The following is a 25,128-nucleotide window of genomic DNA, read 5'->3' as shown; positions in this document are numbered from 1 at the left end:
CATTCGCCATTCGCAAATACAGATCAAAGGTCACTCTTTGGTGTCATCAAAGAGGCCTCAACCAGGACTCAGATTTCCCTTTGTTTCGAGGGTGAACCAACGCCCGTTGGATGTGTGTTGTTCCGCTATAACCTGTTTCCCCACAGCCCGAATAATCCTCTCTTGTTGCCATGTTTTAAAATTAGAGCCAGTTGTTTTTATTTAAACAACTGCGCACATCTGACCGCGAACGCAGTGATCTGTCCATCCAGGCTCGCCCACGCCATCGTTACGCCTCTTCTCTGCGTTCCTACACTCAGACTTCAGCCTCGCCTGAGGTTTGGTAGAAATCTGGCTGAATGACCCACCTGGTACCATAATGCAGGAGAATTCTCATTCATCCCGTTGGCTGCTATTCAGTTAGCTTAACCCAGTTGTGGGAAGTCATTCCATAATGAAATCAATGTAATTGATTGCTAATTAGCTTTTTTTTGTTGGGATTAATTATCAGCAGTTTACACCACCCCAACAGCTCAGAGCTATTAACTGTTAGCATTAGCATTTACAGATTGAATCCAGGTGTAGGTGGACTAATATGATGCTAAAAATGACGCTGTGTTCGGATAAATACAGTTGACTTAAGTGATAAAAACACACTTTACATCCGTTATAATAAAAAGCCAAAAACAAATCCAGCGGCTCAGTCGGTGCTTGTCAATATTTCATCGATCGCTGCGTCAGGCCCCCGTTTCCATGGATCAACACCATATTTTATGTAACCGTGTGGTCTGACCGGGCTGCTGTTGCTTCAAAGGCTCCCGGCACCGCGGCTCGGTTGCTGTTGCTGAAAATCCCAGTTTAGACGGACCCCCCCCCCTTCCTCCCGGGTCTCCCCCACTCTTAACGCCTGTCTCCCCCACTCTTAACGCCTGTCTCACACCCCCGCCGTCCGTCTGCCATCAACTCTCTGGTGCCTCGCTGAGTGCCTGGCAGGCCGTCCCTGGAGTGACCTTGCAGGGTAATGGGCTCCTGATCGCGAGTCAGGAAGACCCGGCGTTCAGCACCCACCCTATTACCCTCCCCTTACCCCACCACACACACACACACTCACACACACACACACTCACACACACTCACAGCTCTGATGCACAGCCCACAGAGGGAAATAGTGCTGGAGAGGCAGGGCAGAGGTGCAGATGAGAAGAGTCGGCAGAAACTTCCCTCAACTCTGAAACAACCGCCGGACCTCCAGTCTAAAGTAAGTGGATCCGACACTGTTGCTCTCGTGGGTTGATTACGAAGGATCAGAGCGGTTTGCTCCCCGAGATCTGATCGACAGCACGCTCAAATGCGAATGGCTGTTTAGTTCAGCAGCAGCGCGCCGGTGCCGACGCAGTCGTCAGTTTTCAGCCTGTGGTTGTTGGTGGAAGATAAACGTGCAGAAACTAAAGATGGTGCAGCCTAAAACTGCAGCCGCGGATGAGGGACGGGGCTCTCTGGACCAGGGATGGGTGCTAAACTGACAAGACTTAGTTCTGTTTGTATTTCTTTATTAGCGCTAGCTGACAGTTTCCCACCAGCCCAATTAAGGGCCCGCGCGTGCATGTTCGACCGAGCCATTTTTTAAAAAAAAACGGGATGTCGTAATTTGGGTCAGGCCTGACCGGAATGACAAACCGTGTTAAATCCGCGCTATGTGGTCCGGCAGAACCTTCTGCTTTGTTGCCATGGCTTTGGTTAGCAATGGCAGAGCGACCAAAGTCAGAGGAAACAGTGGTCCTCTCTTCCCCGGCATTCCCGCCGCACACAAAAGCCCCGAGTGGCTCATTCTTGTCGGAAAATGAGGTGTCCGGTTCATTTCTTTAAAATCAACACGTGGTGTGGTCCTCGCGAAAAAGCCGGAGGGGCAGATTAAACACGACGTGGGGATGAGCCTGAGAAACCGGCAGGAAGTCGGGAGACAATGTGGACCCAGCCTGGTGACATCAAACAGGGCCGAGCTAATAACCAGCGCTCCGTTGCTACAAAGATGGTATTCCTCCTCCAAGAACGGCCCCTCGGACACCTCTGAAGACATTTTTTACACATTCTGCCCTTTTCTCTTGAAAACACTTGCCCTGCAGATCCCACCACGTGATCCTGCCTATATGTCAGGACTATTGTGGCCTCCATCCGTATCGCAGTAAATGCTTTGAAGAGGCGGCGTTCTCATGGAGGAGCCGGAGCAATAAGGCATAGAATTGCCCCGTTAAGGCCCTGAGAAGTCCGCTCCAGGGGGGAGGGAAGCGCACTGAATGGAGCCAATTTTCCAGCTATAGGGCACAAGTAAGCAAGAGAGCGAGACGGAGAGAGGGGGGGTGGTGAGGACAGGCACAAAGATCCTCACATTGACTGGCTGGTTTATTCTGGCGGGGGTATGGGCTGACCCCTCACATGTGGGATGAACAGAATGAGCCTCGACGGGGTCCAGGGGGTCTCCGAAAGAAAAGAGAGGACAGGATAAAGAGAGACATAGAAGAAAGGAAGAGGGGAGGGATGCCAGGAGAGGGGCCTGTCCAGGAACCATCCGTCAGCGCGTCCAGGCGCCCTCCATCCTGACGAGGTTTGAAATGTAGAACTGAATCTCAGCACGGGACCTTCTTGTGTGTGTGTTGGGGGGGGGGGGGGGGGGGGGGCAAGGCTCCCCAGAAGGTCCACTTTACAAGGAACAATAAAAATATTGACCGGCTGGAGAAACAGCCGGAGGACTTTTCATTCTCTTTTCGCCGGCGTGCGTCATCAAAGCGCACCATCCCCATCAAAGCGCCCTGGAATCTTTATCTTTGATGCAGCTGTGGCGATAGAGAGGGGCTGAGGGGCGGGGGGGGCAGCACCTGAGGCGATGGGATTAAGGGCCATGTGTGCGAGACGTTCTCATGGAGACATCAAGCGAGCAGACACCTCATTAAAGACAAACAAAGCTGTCTGCTAAACCTGCTTCCTCAATGAGGAAACATTCCTCCCGTGTGGCGTCGCCCCATCATCTGGGTGAGAGCTGTTTTGTAGTTGAAGAAGTGCTCGTTTCTGCCCTTAAATCCTCAGATTCCCCCCCCCCCCAAATCTCTGTGTGGTCCGGCTCTCCCTGCCCTGCTGTTAGCTTGATCTGCCGTTTGATCCTGGGAGAGCTAATGATAACTCTGGCTCCGGGCTGTAATCAGCACGATCATTAGCGCCGCGTTCGGCCAACAACCCGCCCACTCCAGCGCAGATGCACACACAAACCTTCCCCCGGGCGCTGGTGACGAAGGAAGACGGGACAAAGGTCACGGGCCAGAAAAACAAGAGGTGGACCTGCTGAGAAGCAAACACGCGGCCCAGAACTCGTCTTTCACTGTGGCTGATCCCTCTGGCGACGCGTTCATGTGTCCAGAGACCTGAAAATGTTCTTCTGATCGGAATTAATGAAGTGTGGAGTTCCCCCGACTAGGGGCAAGGGGCAAGTTCGAGTCTTCCGCATCGACTTTCTCCCAATTTTAGAAAGCAAATGTGTCGCCCGTTAAATGAAGTGTTCATGAATTTAAGAAAAGGACAGATGCGATGTGAGGAACCTTTGCGATGTGAGGAACCTTTGCGATGTGAGGAACCTTCCGAAGGCTGACTTTTACCTGTCCGTGCTTCAGAGGTTGTGTGGAATATCCAGGAAAGGGAAGGCTGATCTAGGCTAGCTGCCGTTCCGTGGCCGTCACATTAGAGACACGAGGCCCAGCGCGTGCTCCTCCACCTCCTCGCTTGTGTGTGTCGGGGGAGCCAGTCGGGTTTGAATCCCTCTAATAAAGGAACTCGTCTCCGTGCCGTCGTCAGAGGAAATTAGAACACCGACCTGAAGACCCGGACTAGCGGTGCCAGATCAAGTGAGTGCTGTCTGTAGAAATATTCTAATTAGCTCCGCTGGTCCCAACCTCCATTTTTAAAAGGATGTTGTTATTGACTAGGATAAAGGGCCCCCAAATATGCCTTGCTAAATGGCTCCCAGGTAAACCCAAGAGTGCCATTAAATAACGGATGCACGAGCGAAGCTCCGGCTAAATGCTGTAATCTGTCGTCTAGGTCGATGCAATCCCGTCGCCGCCCTCTGGCCTCATCTCAACAGCCAGAGAATCCGACCCGGCCACCGCAGTTATTAGCGATATTACACTCATTTGTACGGAGGACGGAGGTGCAAGGAGGAGGCGTGGCCGCGGGCGGGGGGGCCACGGGGGCCACGGGGGATCTGTTGTGATGGGGCCACCGGTGCCGAATGAAAGTTAAATTGATCGTGAGACGCGCTGTGGAACGCTCTCTCCCACTTAGTGTCTACATTCCAATCCCAGTGTTAATTGTATTGCTAATGGTGATGTTTCTCCGAGGGGGGCGCTGATGGGAAGAGCCTCCGTAGCATGTCACGAAATTCAGCCGTATTTTAAGCCCATTGATCCAATGATCCAATTTCTTTGGAATTGCTTTGTGGGAATGAGTGTTGAGATTATGTCCTTGGGATGAAAGATGTCTGCCGTTTCGCGTTATTAGACCAAAGAGTGGAGACCGAGCTCCTTAATAGGCCCAGATCATCAATATTTCACACTAGAAATGATTTCAAACACTTACTAAGCCGTCTGGTGCCCAAAAAGGGGGCGTCAGATCTGTGATGGAATCTGGTCGGGAAGTCCCCCTTTTGTGTTTTTAAGGCACCGTTTTGTGCGGGAAGGATCATTTAGAAACATATCAGATTGATGTGATGCGGATTAGCCGGGCCCACGCGGTGGTAGCGAATGCCAGCGAGGGTTTTACGCCGCGTCTGCCCACCGATGAGCGATCAGAAACCAGTCATGGCGGAGGTGTGCTGAGCCCCAGAATAGACGCCAGCCTCTATTACAGCATCGTAAAGGGCTGAAAACACGTGCGCCGGTACTGTAGCTGCACGTTGTTGGATTCCTGCGTCTCTTAGCTCTGAAGGAGGAGGGGGGAGGGGGGAGGAGGGGGGAGTCGAGCTGAAAGGAATCGGGAGAAGGGCAGAGCGGAGGGAGAGAATCATTAGTCATATACATTAGTATTCCATTCACAGCTCGTGCTGTGAGACAGCCGGTCTGTCCAAACAAACAACCAGCAGAGGGGGGATGCCTCATTATTACCTTCCCACCCCACCCCCTCCCACCATTTTATTCCTTACCCCAGTTCACATTCCATCCGGCCACGGCCGAGGCTGGGGTTTAGCATCGTACCTCCTGTTCGGTACAGGACGAGAACGGGGCAGCGTGACGTGGCGTCCCGGGAGTCCAGAGTCACAGGATCAGCCCTCCGGCACTGAAGGGCCGCTGCCCTCGTGTTGCCCATCTGGATAGTTTAGCCTTGACAGATCCCGGTGCATCTACGGATAAACCGAGCGAACATACAACGTATATGCGTGAAAACAGACGGGGAGATGGGAGCTCCATCACCCAGCTGAGCTGGAGTCTGCTGCTACTTTACTTAGCACCTACTTGCTTGTTCTGCTAACCGGCGACCGTGTAAAACTCATCTCAGCAAGGCTCCTTCTGTTGGAATACACAGCATGGGGCTCTACACCACCCCCTAAGGTTGCTGGTGGTAGTACAACCCCTGGAAGATTTGCAGAAATCATACACCTAGCATAGCTTTGGATCTACACATGCCATCATTCCACTCAAACAAGCACGCCACTCTTCTGCACCTCTAAAGTGCATTAAGTTGCTAAAATGAGAAAGCCCCCCCCCCTTCCCCCCTGACTTGCGGTTTGATACCTACCCACTTCTTCAATTTGTGTGAAATAAGGACACCATTCTTCTACTTTGTGTTCAATCAGAAAGACAGCAGCTCTTGAGGGCCTATTGATTTTAAATCCAATTTCTCAGATGATATTTATTTTCCTGACGGCCCCCCTATAAAAGACTAAAGAATGAGATCAGATGACTTTTTGCCGGGTTTTTTCTTTTCCCCATTTTGCCCACGTGTTACGCATTGATTAGTCAGTTGTTTAGAACTAAGAAGTTGAGACGGCCCGCCTGCACGCTGCAGTGACCGTGACTGCGGAGGCCACAACCCGCCTCCACCAGGACTCCTAGATCCCTATTTCGGAGCTCATCTCGCACGGCGGAGAGGCCGGTATCCGTGCAGCCGCTCCGGCTTTTCATTCTGGAGGAGAATGATTGGGTGGACGGCAAAATAGGCCCCCTTATTTCTTCTGTAAATTGTGTCACAGCACATTTATGGTTTTGAGTAAATAAAGCTGGAGCGGGCCGTGTTTTCTGCAGATGAATGTGGACAACCACGGCGGAGGACGCGGAAAATCCAGCGCGTCGCAATACCGATGGATGGAAATGGCTTCGGGAAAGGCGGGGGTGATGGCGGAACGGGGGGGGAACGGTGGACAGCAACAAATGCGCCACATTACAAAACATTAAATCCGCCAGTTTACTCTGGAAATGGGAGACATTGTGAAAGGAGTGGAAATGGGCTCGGCTACAGGCAGAGGAGGCAGACGTTCACAGGATGGAGATTAGGGGAATGTTGGTCCGATCAGCGTCCGCGGCCTGACAAAAGCAACCCGACCTCGTTTCCTTCGCTTACTTTTCTGAGCTTTTTAAAAAAATAAAATAAAATAAAATCCATCGTGAACTTCACACACTCGCAGACGAGCGAGCTGCAGCCATTTTTGTTGCGGGCTAAATTAGCCGGTGGGAAGGCTGCGTATTGAATTCCCATCAGCCTTCCCGGCTGACGTCACAGGACCTCAGGCGCTGGATCTCCGCGCCGATGCTCCTGCCCTCCTCGGCGCCCGATACGCACAGAACAACACACACGTGCTGCTTGTTTATCTCTTGGGATACGGTTGCCAATTATACGCCAATAATTACCCTTTTTGACTTTTCCCTGTTTTCCAATGAAGGACGTTCCGAGTTTATTTATCTACGTGTTTATTAAAGTTGATGCTCGGGCATGATTTGGAAGGACTCTTTGGGAAAACAGGTGTTCAATTAACTTTCAGCCAGATGGTATCAGATATGATCGCAGGTTGACGTCTTAATTTTTTAAAAAACTCTTCACGCTAGTTTGCGAGCCTCAGATCCACGGCGGGTCAGACCTCGACGCCCTACAGGTTATTGATTGGACTTCATCACCTTCGATTCTGGATGTTTCGTCTCCTCTTGCCCCCGAAGAGAATGCAATAAAAATGAAGGATTCGCTTGGGCCAAAAGCCGAGCCCCTGACGGATCCGGGTTGTCCAATCTCCTTCTGTCCACAGTTTCCAGGAAATAACTTTCCTCCCGCTTCCTCGACAGCTGGAAATAAGACTGTCAGCGGCTCCTGGAAGATCATGTGTCACCGGCTCCTTGTGATTCATTGGTGTAGGTAGAGAACATGGCAGAGGCGCCGAGTGACACTGTCACTGCAGAAAACACATTAACAATCGTCCTCCTGGTGGAGGAGAACATGAGAGCTTCGCCTCTTGGCCAAAACGGTTAACCTAGCATTAGCCAAGATGTACCTCTCATAACATTTTCATCTCGTTTCAATTTTTCCGCTCCTCCGTGGGTGCTAGGTGTTGCTCCGGGACACGTATCCCATCATCTCTGCTTGTCTTGCCGCCACTAGATGGCAAATTGAGTAGCAGCTCGCCGCAAACCGACTCCAGCTTGAAGTATCTGGTGTTTAATGTTGCCAAATGCTCAACTGTGTTTAGAGGATAGCTTCTATTTTAGTGTGCCTGCTGCTAATTGTCCGAGCAGACTCTTGTTCAGTGGATTTCTCTCATCATTTGGATGAAATGAATGTGCTAGCTGGAAGCGGTCCTGCTGAAGTAACCGGCTGGAGGCTAAAATTAGCACAAAAAATACGGTGGATACTTTTCTTTAGGCTGAAGTAACAGAGTTTGGGAAGCAGCAGTAACAGCATATTTGTCAAGATAAAGAAGTTTTGACGTGTTGCACGTAGTTGCTTTGATCCATTGATGCTTAACAAGCCTTTATTCTCTCCCTTTTCATGTCTGAGAGAAGCCTTTCCTGTCCGAGCAACGTCTAACTTGTTTGAACAGTACCGGCAGGGAGAAGTCCAGGTAATCCAAAAGCTGCCAAAAAACCGTTTGGAGATGATGGGACAGCTGCTGCAGCAGGGATAACATAGATTTCTCATTTGAGCGCTGCTACACACACTTTAAATCGACCCATCAGCGGGAACCTGAACCCATAACATGGCTGACATCTCCTATCTGCCAAAAAAACTCCTGAAATTATTCTCTCTCTCCCCAGGGCCCCTGCGCCCCCCCCCCCTCCCTTTCCGGAGATGATATTGTGTTTCCCCCAGCAGAGGCCACTGTGTAGCCGATGAGATCACGCTCTCAATATGACAGCCACAGTGCAAAGAAACGCTCTCGGCTCAGGTCAGACCAACAAAGAGTTGGAGGCGCACACACGTTTTTAGAGACGGTGGGAGAATCAATGGGACGCGGACGAAGAGCGATTTTCGCCAGCGAAGTATGTCGGTGTCGGTGCCTTTTGTTTGAGGTAGGAAAATAAAGTGAGCAGGAGAGTAAAAAAAGGCTGCGGTCAATACCGCCAGAAGGGCGCTGATGGTGGGCGCCATTAAATAGAGTTGCATCAACAGAGTGCGGTTGAGGGGTCAGCGCTATTACCGAGGGATCGTTTACCGTCCGGCAAATCAAAAGAATCCAGTGTCGCCATCAAAATAAAATCTCCTGTTTGGCAATGAGATGAACAATAGACTCGCTGAAAAGGTGTGATTACGCTTCTCCGAGTGAGTCATCCTTTTTTCGCCGACGTGTGAAGAAGCGAATCCAGAGCGGGAAGTTCTAATCATCATCCAGCACCAAAAAACTTATTTCCAACACCCGCCTACGAGATGACCGAGGAGGAGAGAACACGGATGAATGGCCGATTTCGCCCCTTGAAGCCTTCGCTGGCGTCTCCGAGTGCTTCAGGCCGACAAAAATGCAGCGTAAATCCTCCTTCAAAGCGCTGCTATTGAACCGCGCACCTTAAAGTCCCGTCTCTGCAGGGTAGCCCAGCTGGGAACAGCGTGCAAGCAGATATTAATTATCCAAGCGTATCCACCCGAAGACGCGAGGGGGTTCGGGACTCGCGGTGCCTCCCTAAGCTAGCATAGGTCAACAATTTTCCATTATCTCTCAAAGGACTGAATCTGTATCTGAGGAAGAACTCTTAATGCGCCCCTTCGTTAGCTTAAATAGGCCGTTCCATCGGGCTACTTGTCCGAACAATCACGCGTGGAGAATAATCGTTGTATTGACTTTATGTCCGATTCTACCAGGTGGCGATAACCCTTCCAGCTAATTAGTATTGATCTATTACGACCCCCAAACCAGCCAATTATAAAAAAAAGTTAGCTATCGGCAAACTGGTGGCATGTCAAGTAGTGAAGGTGAGCAGTTAGAGAAGTTTAGAGTTTGTGAGTAATATCCAGAGAGGATTTAGTTGCGATTCATCCGTGCAATCGGCAGAAATGCGTAAAAATGCTGTATTCTTTAGCAGAGGGCTCATTTACATGGAGCAGCAACTGCTGTCATTTCCCCCCACGCTAGCATTTTTATGCGGAGCGTTCCTTTGCAGCGCAGCCACCTGCAAATAATCCCAGTTGCTTTAGAGAAAAAAGACACAGGGAAAGCTAAAAGGTGCTCGGAACAAAACTTGTAAACAGACAAAGGAGTTGAATCGTGTTCCAATCGGAATCTCTGGTAGTTGTGGGACTAAAGGTAATTGTAGACTTTATGCTACAAGCAGTGTGCGACGCTCGGTGTGGGGGACGTGGGTGGCTAACCTCTGTGGGGTAACGTCGGCGTGCGTGTAGGAGGTACGTTCCCTTATGCGAAGCTGGAATCTCATTTGGATCTGGGGGACGGTGTGGCGGAAATACGATGGCGTCGTGTTGAGACTCAAAAAGGGACGCGGTAAAGCGCCCCGCAATTTTGTGTCTGGCACAATGCAGCGCCGCAGGCCGCATGACACCCATTCATGTCAGACGGTTGGAGTGTTGTGAGTGAGCAGCTGATTCACTGAAATTACTATCTTTAAATACGATGAAACTATATCCGATAAAAGCCTTCCTGCGTAGGCACACGAAAGTGCGCTCTCCCTTCTTTATTACTAAGATATGGAGACGCAGCATGGTGGGATATCCACATTAGCACATGTGTTTGTTCTGTTGGGGAGATGGCGGTTGGAAGAGCCGGGACACTTGCACTCTCTACCGTGGCCTTTCCATATTTCCATACAGGTATGAGGTATAGGCCCATGGAAAGGGAGGCAGTTGAACTGTCCCTGTTTCAGGCTTAAAAGGGTGGGCTTGCTCACATCTTCAGCCTTTCCATGTGCACTTATGAAAAGTCACTTTCAAGATGGAGAAATAACTACAAAAATGGCAAAAGGACTGGAGATTTTTATTGACCCTGAGAGACCCCTGAGAGATCTGTAGCTCATTGAGACAGCCACATAATCTCAGTAGGGCAGGTAGTTCACAGGCGCTTGTTTATACCAGACACAGTTCACTGTGATAGACTTTCCTGTCGTAACCTAAATTGACTTTCCATGATGTCTGTGAAATGGCGTAATAAAAACAGGCCTTGGTAACATAATCAGGGCCTTAGAGTATTCACAGGGTAGGGCAGATTTTGACGGAGGATTTGTTTGATTTTTGGGCTTTTATATATGCTGTCACTCCTCTTCCCCAGCATGAAAATCTCTTCTGCTAACAAGCAAAATTAATATCGAAGATGCTCCAGTCACCAGATAGTCCCTCATCAGAGGAGAGGAGGAACAACGTGTTGTGAAGAGGCTTTTGTCAGTCCGGAGGCTTTAATGAAGAAGCGACTGGAAAGATAAATACTGCCTCTTCAATTAGGCAGACGCCTCCAAATTGGCACCTTTGGAACGCTGGAGAGGAGAAGGAGGGCCGTGGGGGATTGTGCTCTGGTTCTGGTCTGTTCAGGGTGAGGGGACCCCTTCTGCTCTAAACAACAGTCAGCAAATCACTGAACGCCAAAAATACGCACACTAAATGATCGACGCTAGCGGAGTCGTGTTGTTTAGGGGGTGCTATTAACCCCCTGAACTGACCTGGGGACTGGAGGGCTCCTGGGATCTTTGAGATCTAGAATGAAATTACCACAAAGGCAAAAAAAAGTTTATCCCTGAGCCACCTAGCGCATATTTTGTCCTCCGCTGACCAGCCCTTCGACCTTTTACCTGATGAGACTTTTGCTAGCGTAGCTGCGGGGCCACGGGACGTGGACACGCAGCAGTATTAGCATCGTAGCCACAGTAAACGCTGCAGGCTCTGTTTTGACGGTCGAGGGCACGGGCCCAAGGTCGCGGAGAGCTTAATTTCGCTTGTGTCACGGATTAAAAATGAATTCTGCTGAGCGGTTTTATTGAGGAAAGCTAAATCTGTGTATTTTCTTGTTTGTCCTCCCAGGTTTCTTTTATTTGCCTTTTCTTTGTGACACAGTATCTGCTACTTTCATCTGGACGCTCCTCTGAATTATTCATGCTTTATATTCGTATTTTGTTCCGTCGTTACCCCCCCTAAAAAAAAGGACAGTGGAAAAAAAGAAGAAAAAAGTAAGGACAAGTCAGTTTATTTAAAAAAAGAGAGAAACTTTTCAGAAACATCTTTTCCAACCGTCCTGTCATCATTCACCCGCCTGAACGTTCTCTATTATTTGTTTGAAATGTTTACCCCTTGAGCCGCTGCTAAAAGCCTGTTATTTATTTGTGTTTTACCAACCTGTCTCCACTGAAAAAAAGCCCTTATTAAAAGTTTAATCCACTGGTGTTGCCCCCGCTGGCTTTTTCAGCAAAAACACCACACGGATGGATGGATGGACTATGTGTGTGTGTGTGTGTGTGTGTGTGTGGGGGGGTGTTAGGGTTAGCCATGGGAGCCTGTCCATGCGAGGACAGTGGCGGTCCTCATAATTCTGGGATATTGGTGGGTGATATGGTGTCATGAGCATTACAGAGGCTCTTGGGCATGACTTGGATTTACTCCAGCTCTGACGCTCTCATTGGTCGGGGGTGGGGGTGGGAGATGCCGGCGGTGGTGGGAGGGGGCTTGTGTCTTTATGATTGGAAAAGAAGACCTCCATTGTCTTTGGCCTCTGAGACTGGGCCTCCAACATCTCACGCAGGCGGAGCGCCACACATGCTGGTTTTCTTCTGGTGCCTGACTCCCCGGGGTGGGGGCCCTCCAGAGCCGTTCTGAGGAATAGCGAGGACCCCCCCTCCCCCCACTGCTTGACCTTTTACAAAACACAAGTTTGAGAATGTTTGGCATTTCCCTCTAATCATCCGCATCTAAGCGCACAAGAGGCGGTGGTGTTCTTCAATTAAGGCATCCGTTGGCCCCGGGAGGAATGATTCACTCTTCCTCATCTTCGGTGGTGGTCGTTACCGCGCCAACCATCTGATATCATTATGACGATATTCTTACATAACCGGCTGTGTTTCAAAGTCCCACCTTTGTCCTTGAGTCAATACACTTGTTTATTTCATGCGAGCTAGGCTATCTGCAGGCATCCAGGAATCTCCTCAAAAAACCTTCTCAATATGTTCCATCTTTTCCACTCACAGGAGTTTATATCTATTACTTTATTTGTTCCTTTATTGCTTGACTTTCCCGAGGGTGTGCTGTAAATAAAAGACAGATGAGAAGGTTTTTTTTAATGATCAAGGTGGTTGATAGGCTGGATGAACGTCCTTCTCTATGCTCCCTGCTAATTGACAACATGTTGCTAGCTGGTGGCTGACTAACCTGATCGGGTAATGAAAATGCTGATCCCTCTGCTGCTCAGTGTCACAAATGAAATCACACGCTACATTTACACGACACCCATAAAATCATTATTGCCCCAATCCGGCCCGACTGGACAACCGTGGTGCATGTAAACATGGTGGTACCCGACCGGTAGCGGTGCTCTCCTTATCCGACTGTGCCTTATAGGCAGCAAATTACGTAAAAGATGGCCAAAGCTGTACAATTATCTCCCGAAATGCCACGCAGTTCCAGTTGTTATTAAGTGTCGTAGCACGCCAGCTTGTACGGGGTCCGTCTAAACGCGCTGAAAAGACACATATCGCCACCTAGTGTTGAGGAGGACTGTCAGTGGTCTGACTTTGTAGCGTGTAAACCGGGAGGAGCAAAGAAGAACTGCAAATCTGAGCGTCACCCGTTAAGCCGTGCATGGAAACGTACGGACTGAACCCTCCCAGATGGTGCCCACCTCGCCCTCCATCTCATCCCCTCCACGCCGCGTCCGCCTCTGTGCATGTTTACCTGCCGTTTCATTAGTCACTGAATATTTAATGAAGTCACGATCTCTTCATGATTGGCTGAGCATGTGCAGATGCAAATGTTAGCACTTAAAGGTGACTGACTTCATGGTTGCCCCCAGGGAGGTAGGGCAACCATGTGACCCGTCGGATCTCGTTATCGGGCAGGAGCCTCTTGGTGCTGCATCGTGGACGTTCCGTTCACGCACCCGTCGCTGTCGGGTGGAACAAAAGATGCATCAGCCAGCTGGAAAAGGATTCAAATAAGAAGCAGGTTCGCTAGATTTCCAGCAGGAGTTGCGTCATTTGTGATGGGGGGGCGGCGTTGACCCGTCTTGTGTTCATTCACTGGGAGACAGAAGGAGTCACTGAAGGTCCATCGATTTGCGGCCAGTATCAGCTTCCCTCCTCCCTTCGTTCCGTGAGGGATTGGTGGTGCCTCTGGATCAATGTGGCAAATTAAGGATTTGATGGCCGAGGAGCCACTCCGGGAAGCTGGGGCTCCGGAAGCTCGGACCCCCCGCGCCCGCAGAAGAGTTGGTAAACATGAGATCGGCGTCTGCGGGGAACGTTTCTCCAGTTTCTCACTCGGATGGAACATTCCTAGTTCTAATTCCATCCACCGATGCTACATATATTTGCTGCACACATTAAAGGATTTCTCAAGTTTATTAGCCTATTTTTAATACTTCCCGACAATCCTCGACCCCTTGTTACAAAGGCAGCACCTTTCCGACTGAAAAGCTTCGAATGAACCCTGTAACAGTTCATTCACTTTAATTCCCTATTTATTCCTTCCTTCCAAACGGAGCCGCGCTGAACCCTGAGGTCAAGAGCAGGCGGAGGCGTCATTAAATTCAGTCCACAGCGCTTGAGGTGGCTCAGAGGCAGGTCGGGTAATTAAAAATGACAAATGAAAATGATTCCTCTCAACGCTGGGCCCGTCTGAGCGCGGAGACGACGCCAAACAGCAGCCGGGTCGTTCGCCTGGACGGGAGGGAAATGATCAAAAAATGCTCCGTGGCATAAATCAGGCATTGATTCATTTTAAATGGAAGTTGATCCCGATGACCAAGAGGAGGAAGATTTTTATTTTCCATTTAAAAGTCTTTAAAAATCACTTTGCAGTGTTTATGTTTGATAAAAAGCTCAAAACCTCTTTAATTATTGAAACAAACAGGCTATTTCTCAGCTAGGTTAGCAAACAGTGACAGTAGAGCGGCTACTGCCAAATCATCAATGTTTATTTCATTTCCTTTCACGGGCTGTTAATAAATGAATAAACTAAACAGCTGCATCAGCAGAATTCCGGGGCCATCGGACCTTCGGACTGGAACAAGAGTTTTGTCACGCCGAATCAAAGTTGGCGGGTTTTATCTGCCCGGAACAAGTTTGCGCACAGACTGACAGCGAGCGCAGTTGTGACTGACAGTGTAGCGGCCGACGGTCATAATGTTGATATTGGAGTCCGGCTCAGTGGAACCGACAGGAGATGAGAGATGGAGCCTCTCCAGGCCATTCCGCCGTCTCCTGGGAGTCCGGAGAACTTTTTTCCCAGCCTCCTTTCATTTGTCTCGTTCCACCAAAATAGCAGAATGTGACAGATTTCGGGGCTGCTCGCTACGATTGGACGCGGCGGCAGAATAGGGGGACGTGTTGGGGTCTTTAACGACCTGTCTGTCTTTTCAGAATGAATGGACAGAAGCTGTGGACACGGATGGCCGTGGTGGCGCTGCTGGTGCTGACGGTGATGGCGGCTGAGGGAGGCAAAGGACCGAAGCCAGGTGGGATCGCTCAAACCTTTTAAGAACGAATATTTCTGCATTTCTAACTGACTGAGAGTGGAGCTGAGAACCACCCCTGCATAAAAACCTAATTGCTTTCCTCTTAAAATCATAAAAGCACATGAAAATGAACTGAAAACAGCCCGAGGGGGGTCGGAGGTTTTTAGTCTGCTTTGAGAATTTAGCAGAACAACTCTGATAACTCCCATTTGGGCAAAGAAAACAAGATGCGGCCTAATTTCAGTTTAAGAAAGGGGTTAATTTGAATTGGAAATCAGCACCCTGATGCAAACCCATTACATCTGCCTTGAAAAGGCCCACGGAGGAGGGGGGTAGATATAGTTTAATAAACACGGCAGCAGCTTCGGCTGTGCAACCACAGCTGCAGGCGTGAGATCTGAGCTTGGCTCCACCAGGAAAGAAGCCCCGAGTCTCCGCCTGTGGGGACTGGCAGTGGAGCGTCTGTGTGGCCAACGAAGGCGACTGTGGCCTCGGCACCCGGGAAGGGACGCGCACGGGAACCGACTGCAAGCAGACCATCAAGACCCAACGCTGCAAGATTCCCTGCAACTGGAAGAAGAAGTTTGGAGGTAAGACCCCGGAATGGTTCCCTCCTGCTTTGTCCTTCAAACAAACAATGGCCCCTACGTTCACAATGCTAACGAGCGCGCAGCGGCTAATTAGAGGCGCCATCGTCATGGAAAACGGAGGGATAATCACCCCGCTCTGTCATTCGCATTCGTAGGGGACTTTTGTTCCTCCGGTCAGGCCTGTCAAGCAGGAGCTTCTGCTGCTGCTAACAGCGTCTAGAGATTAGAGCCGCTGAAGTTTGGGGTGGGCGTCAAGAAGTGACGTGCCCCTGGCTTTTACACTGAGGGAGAGAGCAGAGGATGCTAATTAGCATCTCTGCTGTTGTGGAAGCTGTTCACCAGGTGTGAAAAGACCCGTGATTGACACTTGGCGCCGCTCCGCTTTTAAAATCGTCTGATTTTCTTCTGAGTTTGGGTTGCAAAGATGGAATTTTAATGTCAGATCTTCTGCGGGCGCGTGAGCGACTCGGCCACGTTTGAGAGGAAACTCAAAAAGTCTGCAGTGAAAGGAAGAGAAAAAGTAGGTTAGCGGTGGCGCTAACCCACAGGAGAGCGGCACAACAGAGCCGAGACGCCGAGAGAATGAATGTTGCTCCAGAATGGGAGCCGCACGATAGTGTAAATCACAGTTTGGCATCGTGGCCCAAAAGACGCGATGCCCCAGGACATTTGAAATGTCATGCTAGTAGACCGCTGCTTCTGGACAACCGCAGCCAGTCTGGAGCCAAGAACCGTAGCATCCGCAGCTCCAGCCGCTAAAAGGATATTCTAAAAACCTCAAGCTACTTGAGTTGTGCTAAAATCTGTCTGAAGCACCCCTGAGCTGTCAGAGGGAAACCACCTGGGGGACATCATGGACGGCTCGAGGGAACCAAAGAGACTGAAGACTGACAAGGGTCATCGTTTGGAACAGCTGACAGGCAGGACCGTTCTGGGTGGATCCAAAGATCTATGGTTTGGGCTACGGTAGATCCCATATTCCACGTTTGCACGATATCAAGTTTGTGTCGGAAGTCCTTGCCAGATTCCCGCTGTTCCCTCTCCCCCCATCTCCTACCCCCTCTAGAGCACCTCAGGTTCTCTGAGGTCCACCGCCGTCGTATATAAGAGGAAGCTCCCGAAACATCAAAATAACAGGGGTCACCAAATCCTGGGATACGCTTGAATCTCTATTCTAAATCAGCGGTTCAAGCAGCAGCCCGTTCTCCATCTCCGCGTCCTCTCCGGGAGGAGCCGCAGTCCGCTGGACTCCTCGCGTGAGAACTAATCAAAGCGGTTCTTGTTACCTCAGCAGCGCCTTCATGTCGTCGCTCAGCAGAAACTGTTGTGTCGGGCTTTTCAGGAGTCGCCGCTCTCGGGCTGCGATAGCGGGGATTATAATAGCCAAGTAAATTAAAAACGCTCATCAAGCAGCGATTCAGGAAGTGTGTGACACGCAGCGCGTTGGGCCCGGGGGGGCTTGTTTCAGTGACTGATTGCAGTCGGCTGCTTTGTGAGAACAAATATAGAAGCTGCATTGTGTTATTTTACCAGGTTGTCAGCTTGATTGCTTCTGCAGCAGCCGGGCCTCCTTAGAGCTCCTCCGCCAAACAAAAGCATGTAATTAAGTTTCTCCGTGCGGTATAGGGGAGTGCAAGTACGACTTCCAGGCCTGGGGGGAGTGCGATCTGGCTACGGGCAAGAAGAACAGGACTGGCGTGCTGAGGCGAGCGCTGATGGACGCCACCTGCGCCGCCACCGTCACAGCCACCAAACCCTGCGGGAAGATCCCCAAAATGCAAGGTAAACCGTGGAAACTGGGCGGTCAGCAGTACCATCACTGGGCAGTAGGGGGCGCACAAACCAGCCGCCTAGCCTCGAAGTGATAAAAGTGCTGACGCAGCAACTTTGGGAAGAGATTTGAGTTTGAAACTCGTGGTTTTGCTATGAATGATCAGATTAAATAAGTAATTCAACATCCAGCGTATTTACATAATTAGCTGTTAGCTTACCTTGAATATGGGTCTATGGAGTTTACCTCGACAGAAGCTCAAGGAGTCGAAAGGTGAAATAAAAATAAAAAAGGATAAAATCGATGTCTTAAGTTTATAAAGCCAGTTTGATAAATGGTGATTGAAACCCTGAATTCCAACAGGAGGCCGCGTAGTGATAGAATTTAATTATGTTTACTGAGGCAAACAAAGAATTTAAAAATCAATGTCCTTAATTTTAGGCCTTTGACAACAGAAGAAACAAATGATTCATGGAAGCTGCAGCATTTTTCTGTTGCAGCTAATGTTAGCCAGGGCCATTTATAGCCCCCAAAGAGAGGGGCTAAAACACTTACAGAATTTATTTAAAAAGTGTATCGGAACACCGCAGAAGAAATTAGCGCTAAAATGCCTACGCTGCGATCTTTTTCGTCAGTGTAAACAGTTCCAGGGGATTCTAATGTCGTTGATGAGTTTCATTAATTAGCGTAGAGGGTGTTTACAGGCCGGGCGGGTGTGTTTCTCCACAAATGTTCTTTTTGAGGAAAGTACATAGAGGTTAAAGTCGTGACGTAGCGTGAGTGCTGCCACGAAGAAATCCATCTGCTCGCCGCGTCCACGGGGGGAGAAGGTTAAATCACTATTCAGCTGTAATCACACGCTTTTAGCTTTCAGCACTGATGACAAACTAGAAAGCCACGACGCTAATTAGCGCTCTCTTCAAACATCCAGCGTCAACAGGCTTTTTACGAAAATCTTGGCAGGTGAGTGAATGCGATGTGATGAAATGACCGCCCGCTATGTGGGGCGTCGCCCTCTATTTGGCGAGGTCGGCGGAGATACGACAGCGTTTAAATCATTCCGAGAGAGTCGCTGCCCTTTGTTGATTATGTAAACACGAATGCAACTGACCCACTTTGGACGCCCCGTTGTCCAAACAGGACAGTGATGAGCGCGGAACCGCCGCCGCCAGCCGCAAACCGCCGCCTTATCGCGCCCGGCAGATGACGCCCAGTTTGCTTAACCTCGCCGTCGACAGCAGTCGGGCGGAGCCTCGCGTGAGATAAGACGACGTGAAGCCCTCCAAGACGGCGACGGGACATCTGCGGCCGCGGCGCTGCCAACTGTGAAGCGTCTGTGCGCTCCTCTGTTTGCTTGTCAAGTACAGGACGTGTGAAAACATTCGCCCGGTGGCTCCTCGTTAAATTTATAGCGGCGGGTTAAAGAGCCGCGCTCCGCTAACCATCTGTTTCAGAGGCTTTTAAACATTTAGGTTCAGATCCGATCTGGCAGGACTACGTGAGTCCCGCTCTGCTCTGCTGTCATGTGGGGTCCCGCAGGGCCCAATTTTAGGCCCCCAGCTTTTCTCGCTCCCCCGGGCTCCTCAGGATCTCCTTCCATCTTTATGCTGACGAGAGTCCGATTCACCAGCCACTGAAGAAGAGAGACGCTCTCCCTCTCTTTCAAACCACTTCGGTTATGTCTTGAAGACATTAAAGCCTGGATGTCCCTGAACTTTTTGAAATTTAATGAAAAGAAAACAGAGGTGGTGCTGTTGGGTCCCGGTGGCCCCCGCCTCCTCTGTTGACTCGGCAGCAGCTGAGTCCAGCTCCTGAGTCCCTCCTCACACGTCTCCAGGCGCTGCGAAATGCTGCTGCGCGCCTCTAAACCGGCGTGCGTCAGGTTCTCCTTCTTCCCTTTTATGGTTTTCACGTTCTCAATTATTCACAATTTATGCGCAGCGCTTTGTTCCAGCTGTGTTTTTAAACCGCGTTATAAATAAAGGTGATGATAATGAAGATTTAAACACACCAAGCTAACAGAAGTAATGCTTATAGCATTTCTGGGATAAACAGGCTTTTCCAGCCTTGCAAATATGAGGAAATCCAAGTAAGGGTTGGCTAAGGAAAGAAGCGGTGTGAGCGCATTCCACGGGTTTCACACCTGGATGATTCTGATTTCCAATGTTTTGTTACATGAAGGGAGGCCTGTTTGGCTGACATTCCTGTGTGCAGCGCCGCGTGTCTGCACAACACGCCGCCCGGACGCTGAGTGACGGGCTCAGAGGTAGCGGCGCTTCAGGGAGCGGACGACGCCGGCCTGGATGAAGGCAGGAGGAATGATAGACGACACGATTGAGTGACGCGAGCCGCGATTTCCCGCGTCTGCCAGCTAGGAGATAAGTCCCAGGAAGCGAGCGGCGAGGTTGTTCTGCACAATGAGCTGCACGTGTGAAAGGAGCTAGCGCCGAGGCTTTTGTGCGTGTCGGGAGGCGGCCAGGGATCAGAGGCCGGTGTGTCTGGCTGGCTGAGATGGCGATTTCAGAGGCGACCCGGCCGCTTCGGCTGGGAAATCTGCAATTCTGAACGACCGCCGTAGGTCAGGGAGATTCTGTAGGGTCTTCTGATGGAGGCGGAAGCTGTCGTTTGGGGGTGGGGGGGTGCAGGAGCCAGAGGGAACCTGCAGAACAAAGAGTGACAGGAATCGCTCCGAATTCCTCCAGGTTCACCTCGCGCCTCTGTTTGTGTTTGTGTTGCTGCCGTTCCTTCAGGATGGAGATGATGTTCTGGTTTTAAATCGGACTTCTGTTCACGCGCCACTCTGCTGCCCCCGCCCAGGAGCAGGCAGCTGAACCAACTCTGGTTCCATGTCAGCTCACAAGATGGCAGCCGCCAGCATCTTTAGCTCCAGACAACAGAGTCCCGTCTCAGCTGCTCAGTGAAAAGCTCGTGACGACATCAGGCGCTAGTTACACGCTAATGTGAGGATCTAGGTGGGTGGAGACCGAGCACACTCGAATTTAATGTAGCAGCCGAGCTCCCCCGGTATAAACCTATAGCTTATTGTCATGGTTACGCTCCCGAGAGTATGTTGTGTTCTACTTTCCTGGTTTATCTGGGTCCAGGTCGCGGGGACAGCAGTTTCAGAAGGGTTGCCCAGAGCGTCCTGTCCATGGCGACTTCCTCCAGCCTGGACTTCTAGGGCCGGGTGGGAATGTAGACCCCACAGGGGTCCCCTGCCTCAGGGGCTGTTCCCACATGCCAGACAACCAGAGGGCATCTTCCGGACCGATCCCTGGCCTGCATTTAGTGGACATACGGAAATGCTAGCTTTAATGTTTATTAATATAGAAGAAGAGTCATGTGGGAGGGGCCAAATGTGGCATTTACACACCAAGACGAGTGCAGGAGAAGCGTGTTTGAATGTCAGGGTTGAACTTCTATGACCCTCCTGCGCTCCAGTGAGCCACGGCCCTGAAGTATTTATGTTGTTCTGTCTTCGGATTTGGTTTGTTCCATTTCTGCCACTGAAATAAAAGTTACCCATTCGGCTAAATTGCGCATTTGCGTCCTCGCAGACAGCGTCCGCCACCATCGATCTGTCTGCGCCGCAACAGCTTTAATGATCGAAAAACAAAATATATTTGCTCAAACAGATAAAGACGATTTAAAATGTCATTAAACCTTCCTTGACTCCCTCTCCAATGAAGACCAGACATGTTAAAGACCAGAAACAAGCTTAAATTATGCACATAGATCTATTTAACGTCAGCTCGGTGGGCTCTAACAGCCACATCTGCTAGCTGTTAGCTTAGATCACATCTGCTGTGCTTCTCTGACAAAATCATCGACAAACTCCCCACTTCCTGTGTGACTTAAGGACAGCTAGCCAGGAGCGACAGCTAGCCAGAGCAACAGCTAGCCAAACGGCTGCCCAGCATCGTGCCATTAAGCAATTTTTCTTTGATTCTCCACAGAGGCAAAGAAGAGAAAGGACACCAAGAAGCGAGGTCGCATCCAAATGGACTGATGAGGTTCATCCCCACTAGGAGAGGACGAGGGGGGAGGAGTGTTGCCTGTGTCGACATCTTTAATTATCCTGTAGGCTAACTGTAGATCCTTCGCAAAACCGGAGGAAATCCAACCCTTAGCGATGTTTTTTTCTTGCTAGCGCCTGAGAAGAGTAGGAGATGTAATAGTAGGGCTGAGTAATGAAAATGTAAGCTGTGTTTAGCATTCTCGCCTAATTCTGATCTTTTAAAAACTATTTTCCCAAAAGCAAATTTATTAGCCGTGACCTGAATCATGTTTTTACCGAGGTAGCTGTCGCTATTTGATACCGTCGCTTTTATTCCCGATCCGAATAAACTCCATACACAGCTAGCGTGCATACTTTGACCATCTTTAGTGGGTTTTCCTTCCCCAGCTCTCAGGTCTGAGGCTCCGTTAACATCTCCTCTTTCCTAAAAACCCCAATAAAATGAATAAAAAGAACAGACATTTCTCTTTCACCTCCGAAAAAACATTTTCTGAACACATTTTTATTTTGTCGGGGGAGGGGGGGTTTGGCACAATGATGCAGTTCATCTTTACAGTCAGTCTTTACTGTCTCCAACCAATAATCCATAATAATCCATATCATGATCAGTGTACAGGATAGAAGGTGTGTGTGTGTGTGTTGGGGGTATACAGAGGGATTTCTTGGGTTGGGGGTCATTCAGAGTAGCTATTAAAAATGTGTCTGTACATTTCAAACGTACCACATCCGAATTACATATGATCATATAGATATTTATATATATACACGATGCAAACAATAGACTCTTTATTCTGCTACTGCGAGCGAAGCCACGAGCCACAGCGAGTGAACACGCACGGAACACCTACGTACAGAAGCAAAGGAAAAACAGAAAGTTCGCAGCAACATTTAACACTTGAAGCAGACTACAGATTTTTTTTTCTCCTGTTTTTTTTGATAGGTTTAAAATCAGGTAAACCGTCACTTTGAGCCAGTTTAGTCCAGTACGGAACGCCTTCTCTTGCTCGCCGCTTTGCTGCCGCTAACGTAGCATTAGCTGCTAATCGACGCGAGCTGCGTTAAAAAAAACACCTGTACTGAACTCCCCCCACAACCCCAAAAAGAAGCAAAACATAAAAATCCCTCCACCAGCCTAAAAAAAACAGGTGAAACTCTAAAAGTGACTCGTTAGAGCTGGTTGAGGGCTTCACAGGTGATTTACAGCTTTAATCAAGTCCCCACATTTCCTCATTTCTTCCCAAATCAGGGACTTAAATTTCATAATAATTTACACATCTTTACAGGCTCTCACGTCACATTAGCCGTCGTTGTCCCACGTTTACACCATGTTTGTTGTCTGTACAGCAAGAAAAGAAACAGTTTTATAAAACCGGTTAGAAAATGTACGTCGCGGTGCCGTTTCCCGCGTTAACGCGGCGCCGCCCGGAGCCGAGAGTATTCGGAGAAACGGTGGGAGGAATAAAATCGGTCTGGACCCCCTCCCCCCCCCCGGATTACTCCAATACCTGCCGAGCCTGTGACGTATGAATAAAGGTGTTGGCGGCAGCTCTGCGCGCGCTCGCAGAGGTGCCGGCGCGCCGGTGGGCGGGGCTTGTGCGATAAAGCACCATTTCCTGGATGACAAAGATAGATGGAGTTTGTTCAGCCCATAATGTTCTAACCTGCTCAGTGAGACGTAGAATAAAGAATCTGGAGCTCAGAGCTGAGATTGTAATCGCCACGGTAACCAGGCGGCACACGCACGGGGTCGAGGGTAAAAGAGCAATTCGATGAGGTCACACTCACTAAGGCACTTCAAATTGCTCGGTACAATCTGGCGATATACATTGTTCTGAACTGCGGCTGCGCCCCAACGCTCAGGTTTAGTCTCGGGGGGGCAGCAGAACCTTCAGTTAGCAGTCAAGTTCTCCGTAGAAGGAGTTTAGCCCTTTGACATTAGCCGTACCACGAGGAGCCCAGCTGGCTCAGACGGCACACGGTGATCTGAGGACGACGGACAGGAATGTCGGAATGAGAAGATGTGATGGATGAGATGGGTGATTCCAGACTCAAACACCTCTGGCTGACCCTTCAGATCCGTCCCTCCCCTTACCTGAACATGGTCCAGTGGATGTCCTGACCTCCAGCTGTGGCTTCTGTCATCGCCAAAGTTCAACAACCTCCTCTCCCTGTCAACCTCCTCCGTAACCATGACGACTAAGGCCTGTTTCGCACATACAGCCGGACTTCGTCCCACGTCATCTGATTCCAGAACTTTCTTTTGTGGTAATCCTGGCTGGATTCCCTCCTCACTGGATTCCTTTGACATGATAAACTGCCATCAGCTTCCATTAAAAACCCAAACACCAGCTCCAGCCAGGACCCCTGGACCCCTCCGGGGCCCGCCGGCCACTTACTCCCCCGCTGGTATCGCTCAAACGACAGCTTAGCGAAGCCTAATCTCATACTTTGGACGGCGCTCTGCCCATCGCCGAGACGTGTGAGGGATGTCAGACAGACGTGGGCTCCGTTTATCGCACGCTCAGGTTCCGGCAACGTGACCCCGCGAACAGACTAATTCGACAGCTCAGGCGAGATTAAAACCCAACGTCGGGATATCTGTGGGCTCTGAATCGCTCTGCAAACATTCTTTTGGATCGACATTCGCCAGTTTCTGGCCTGTTTGCTCAGGACATAATTGGTTTAAATCGTGATTGGTCGGCTCAATTTTCAAAGTTGCCACAGACGCGATCGATTGCGTAATAACGCTGTTTACTCAGAAGCTAACTCGCGAACAAGAAACGCGTTCTGCCAGTAGGGGTCGCTGTTACGGCCTGTTAATGATTTTGCACGATGTATTTGCGCCCCAAAAGTCGATCCTTTAACCCATCGATGACCGTCTCTGCTGAATGATTTCAAAGAAACACATGGAAGATTACCAGCGCTAGCGACGAGGAAGCTAATGAGCGGGCAGACGAGCGTTAAATATAGACCAAGCTAATGAACATGTTTGATATTTATGTTACTTTCATGACCTCGTACTGGAGGAAGAGGCTGTAACCGGATCCGGGCTGAGCGGTAAGTGGGCCACGGGCACGTAGCGTGAAAGTGCGAGCCGAGCATGTAGCGGGCACTTTAATCTAAAATGTAGGTGTTCCACATTGTCCCCTAATCTGATCAGCCCTGTGGTGAGCTTTCATTATAGGATCTGTCCCAGATCTCTCTTTAAGGAGACAGCCTTGAGGAGGTGTTTGATGCAGGCAGAAAGCTCTGCAAAGCCCCCCCACCAGCCAACGCGGCCCCCTCCCGACGGCGAATCCTCATGAATATTCAGCGCTACTGCTGGGGAGCGTACATTAACGTACCTGGAAATTATTTAATGGGGCGCGGTGACGGATGGAACGGACATTTTCTCATTTGCTTTATAATTGTCACGAGCGAGACGATTAATTTTAATTAAAGAACAAGGAGGGATCGTATTTGTATTCATTAAATGGAGGCGAGTCGGGAAACAAACGCAGTGGGGACGAAGAGTTAGCCCTTTTTATAAAATAGAAAAAAAAACGCTTCCAGAGCAACACACGTCCACACACAATGGATGGGGGGGGGGTTCATCTTCACCCCAACATTCTGACACAATCTTTCCAGACAGCAGCTTGATGAATATTGCTTC

The 25,128-nt window shown here is 49.9% G+C and overlaps 1 protein-coding gene across 2 annotated transcripts; it reads left to right on the top strand.

The window, feature by feature from the left end:
- The first annotated feature begins 950 nt into the window (after positions 1 to 950).
- On the top strand, positions 951 to 21,820 carry ptn (pleiotrophin). Of its 2 annotated transcripts, none has more exons than XM_057022367.1 (5): positions 951 to 1,237; positions 15,003 to 15,097; positions 15,514 to 15,687; positions 17,314 to 17,469; positions 21,415 to 21,820. In XM_057022367.1, the coding sequence occupies exons 2-5, from the start codon at positions 15,004 to 15,006 to the stop codon at positions 21,465 to 21,467; spliced, it is 477 nt and encodes a 158-aa protein (XP_056878347.1). In that variant the 5' UTR covers positions 951 to 1,237; position 15,003; the 3' UTR covers positions 21,468 to 21,820. The 2 variants fall into 2 exon arrangements, with proteins under 2 accessions (XP_056878347.1, XP_056878348.1); XM_057022368.1 differs by lacking the exon at positions 951 to 1,237 and adding an exon at positions 3,755 to 3,869.
- The last annotated feature ends 3,308 nt before the right edge of the window (positions 21,821 to 25,128 follow it).

Source organism: Takifugu flavidus, chromosome 22 (assembly GCF_003711565.1).
Source record: "Takifugu flavidus isolate HTHZ2018 chromosome 22, ASM371156v2, whole genome shotgun sequence".
In the NCBI taxonomy this organism is placed as follows: Eukaryota; Metazoa; Chordata; class Actinopteri; order Tetraodontiformes; family Tetraodontidae; genus Takifugu; species Takifugu flavidus.
Note: the sequence above shows the minus strand (reverse complement) of the source record. Positions and strands in the feature narration are given on the sequence as shown.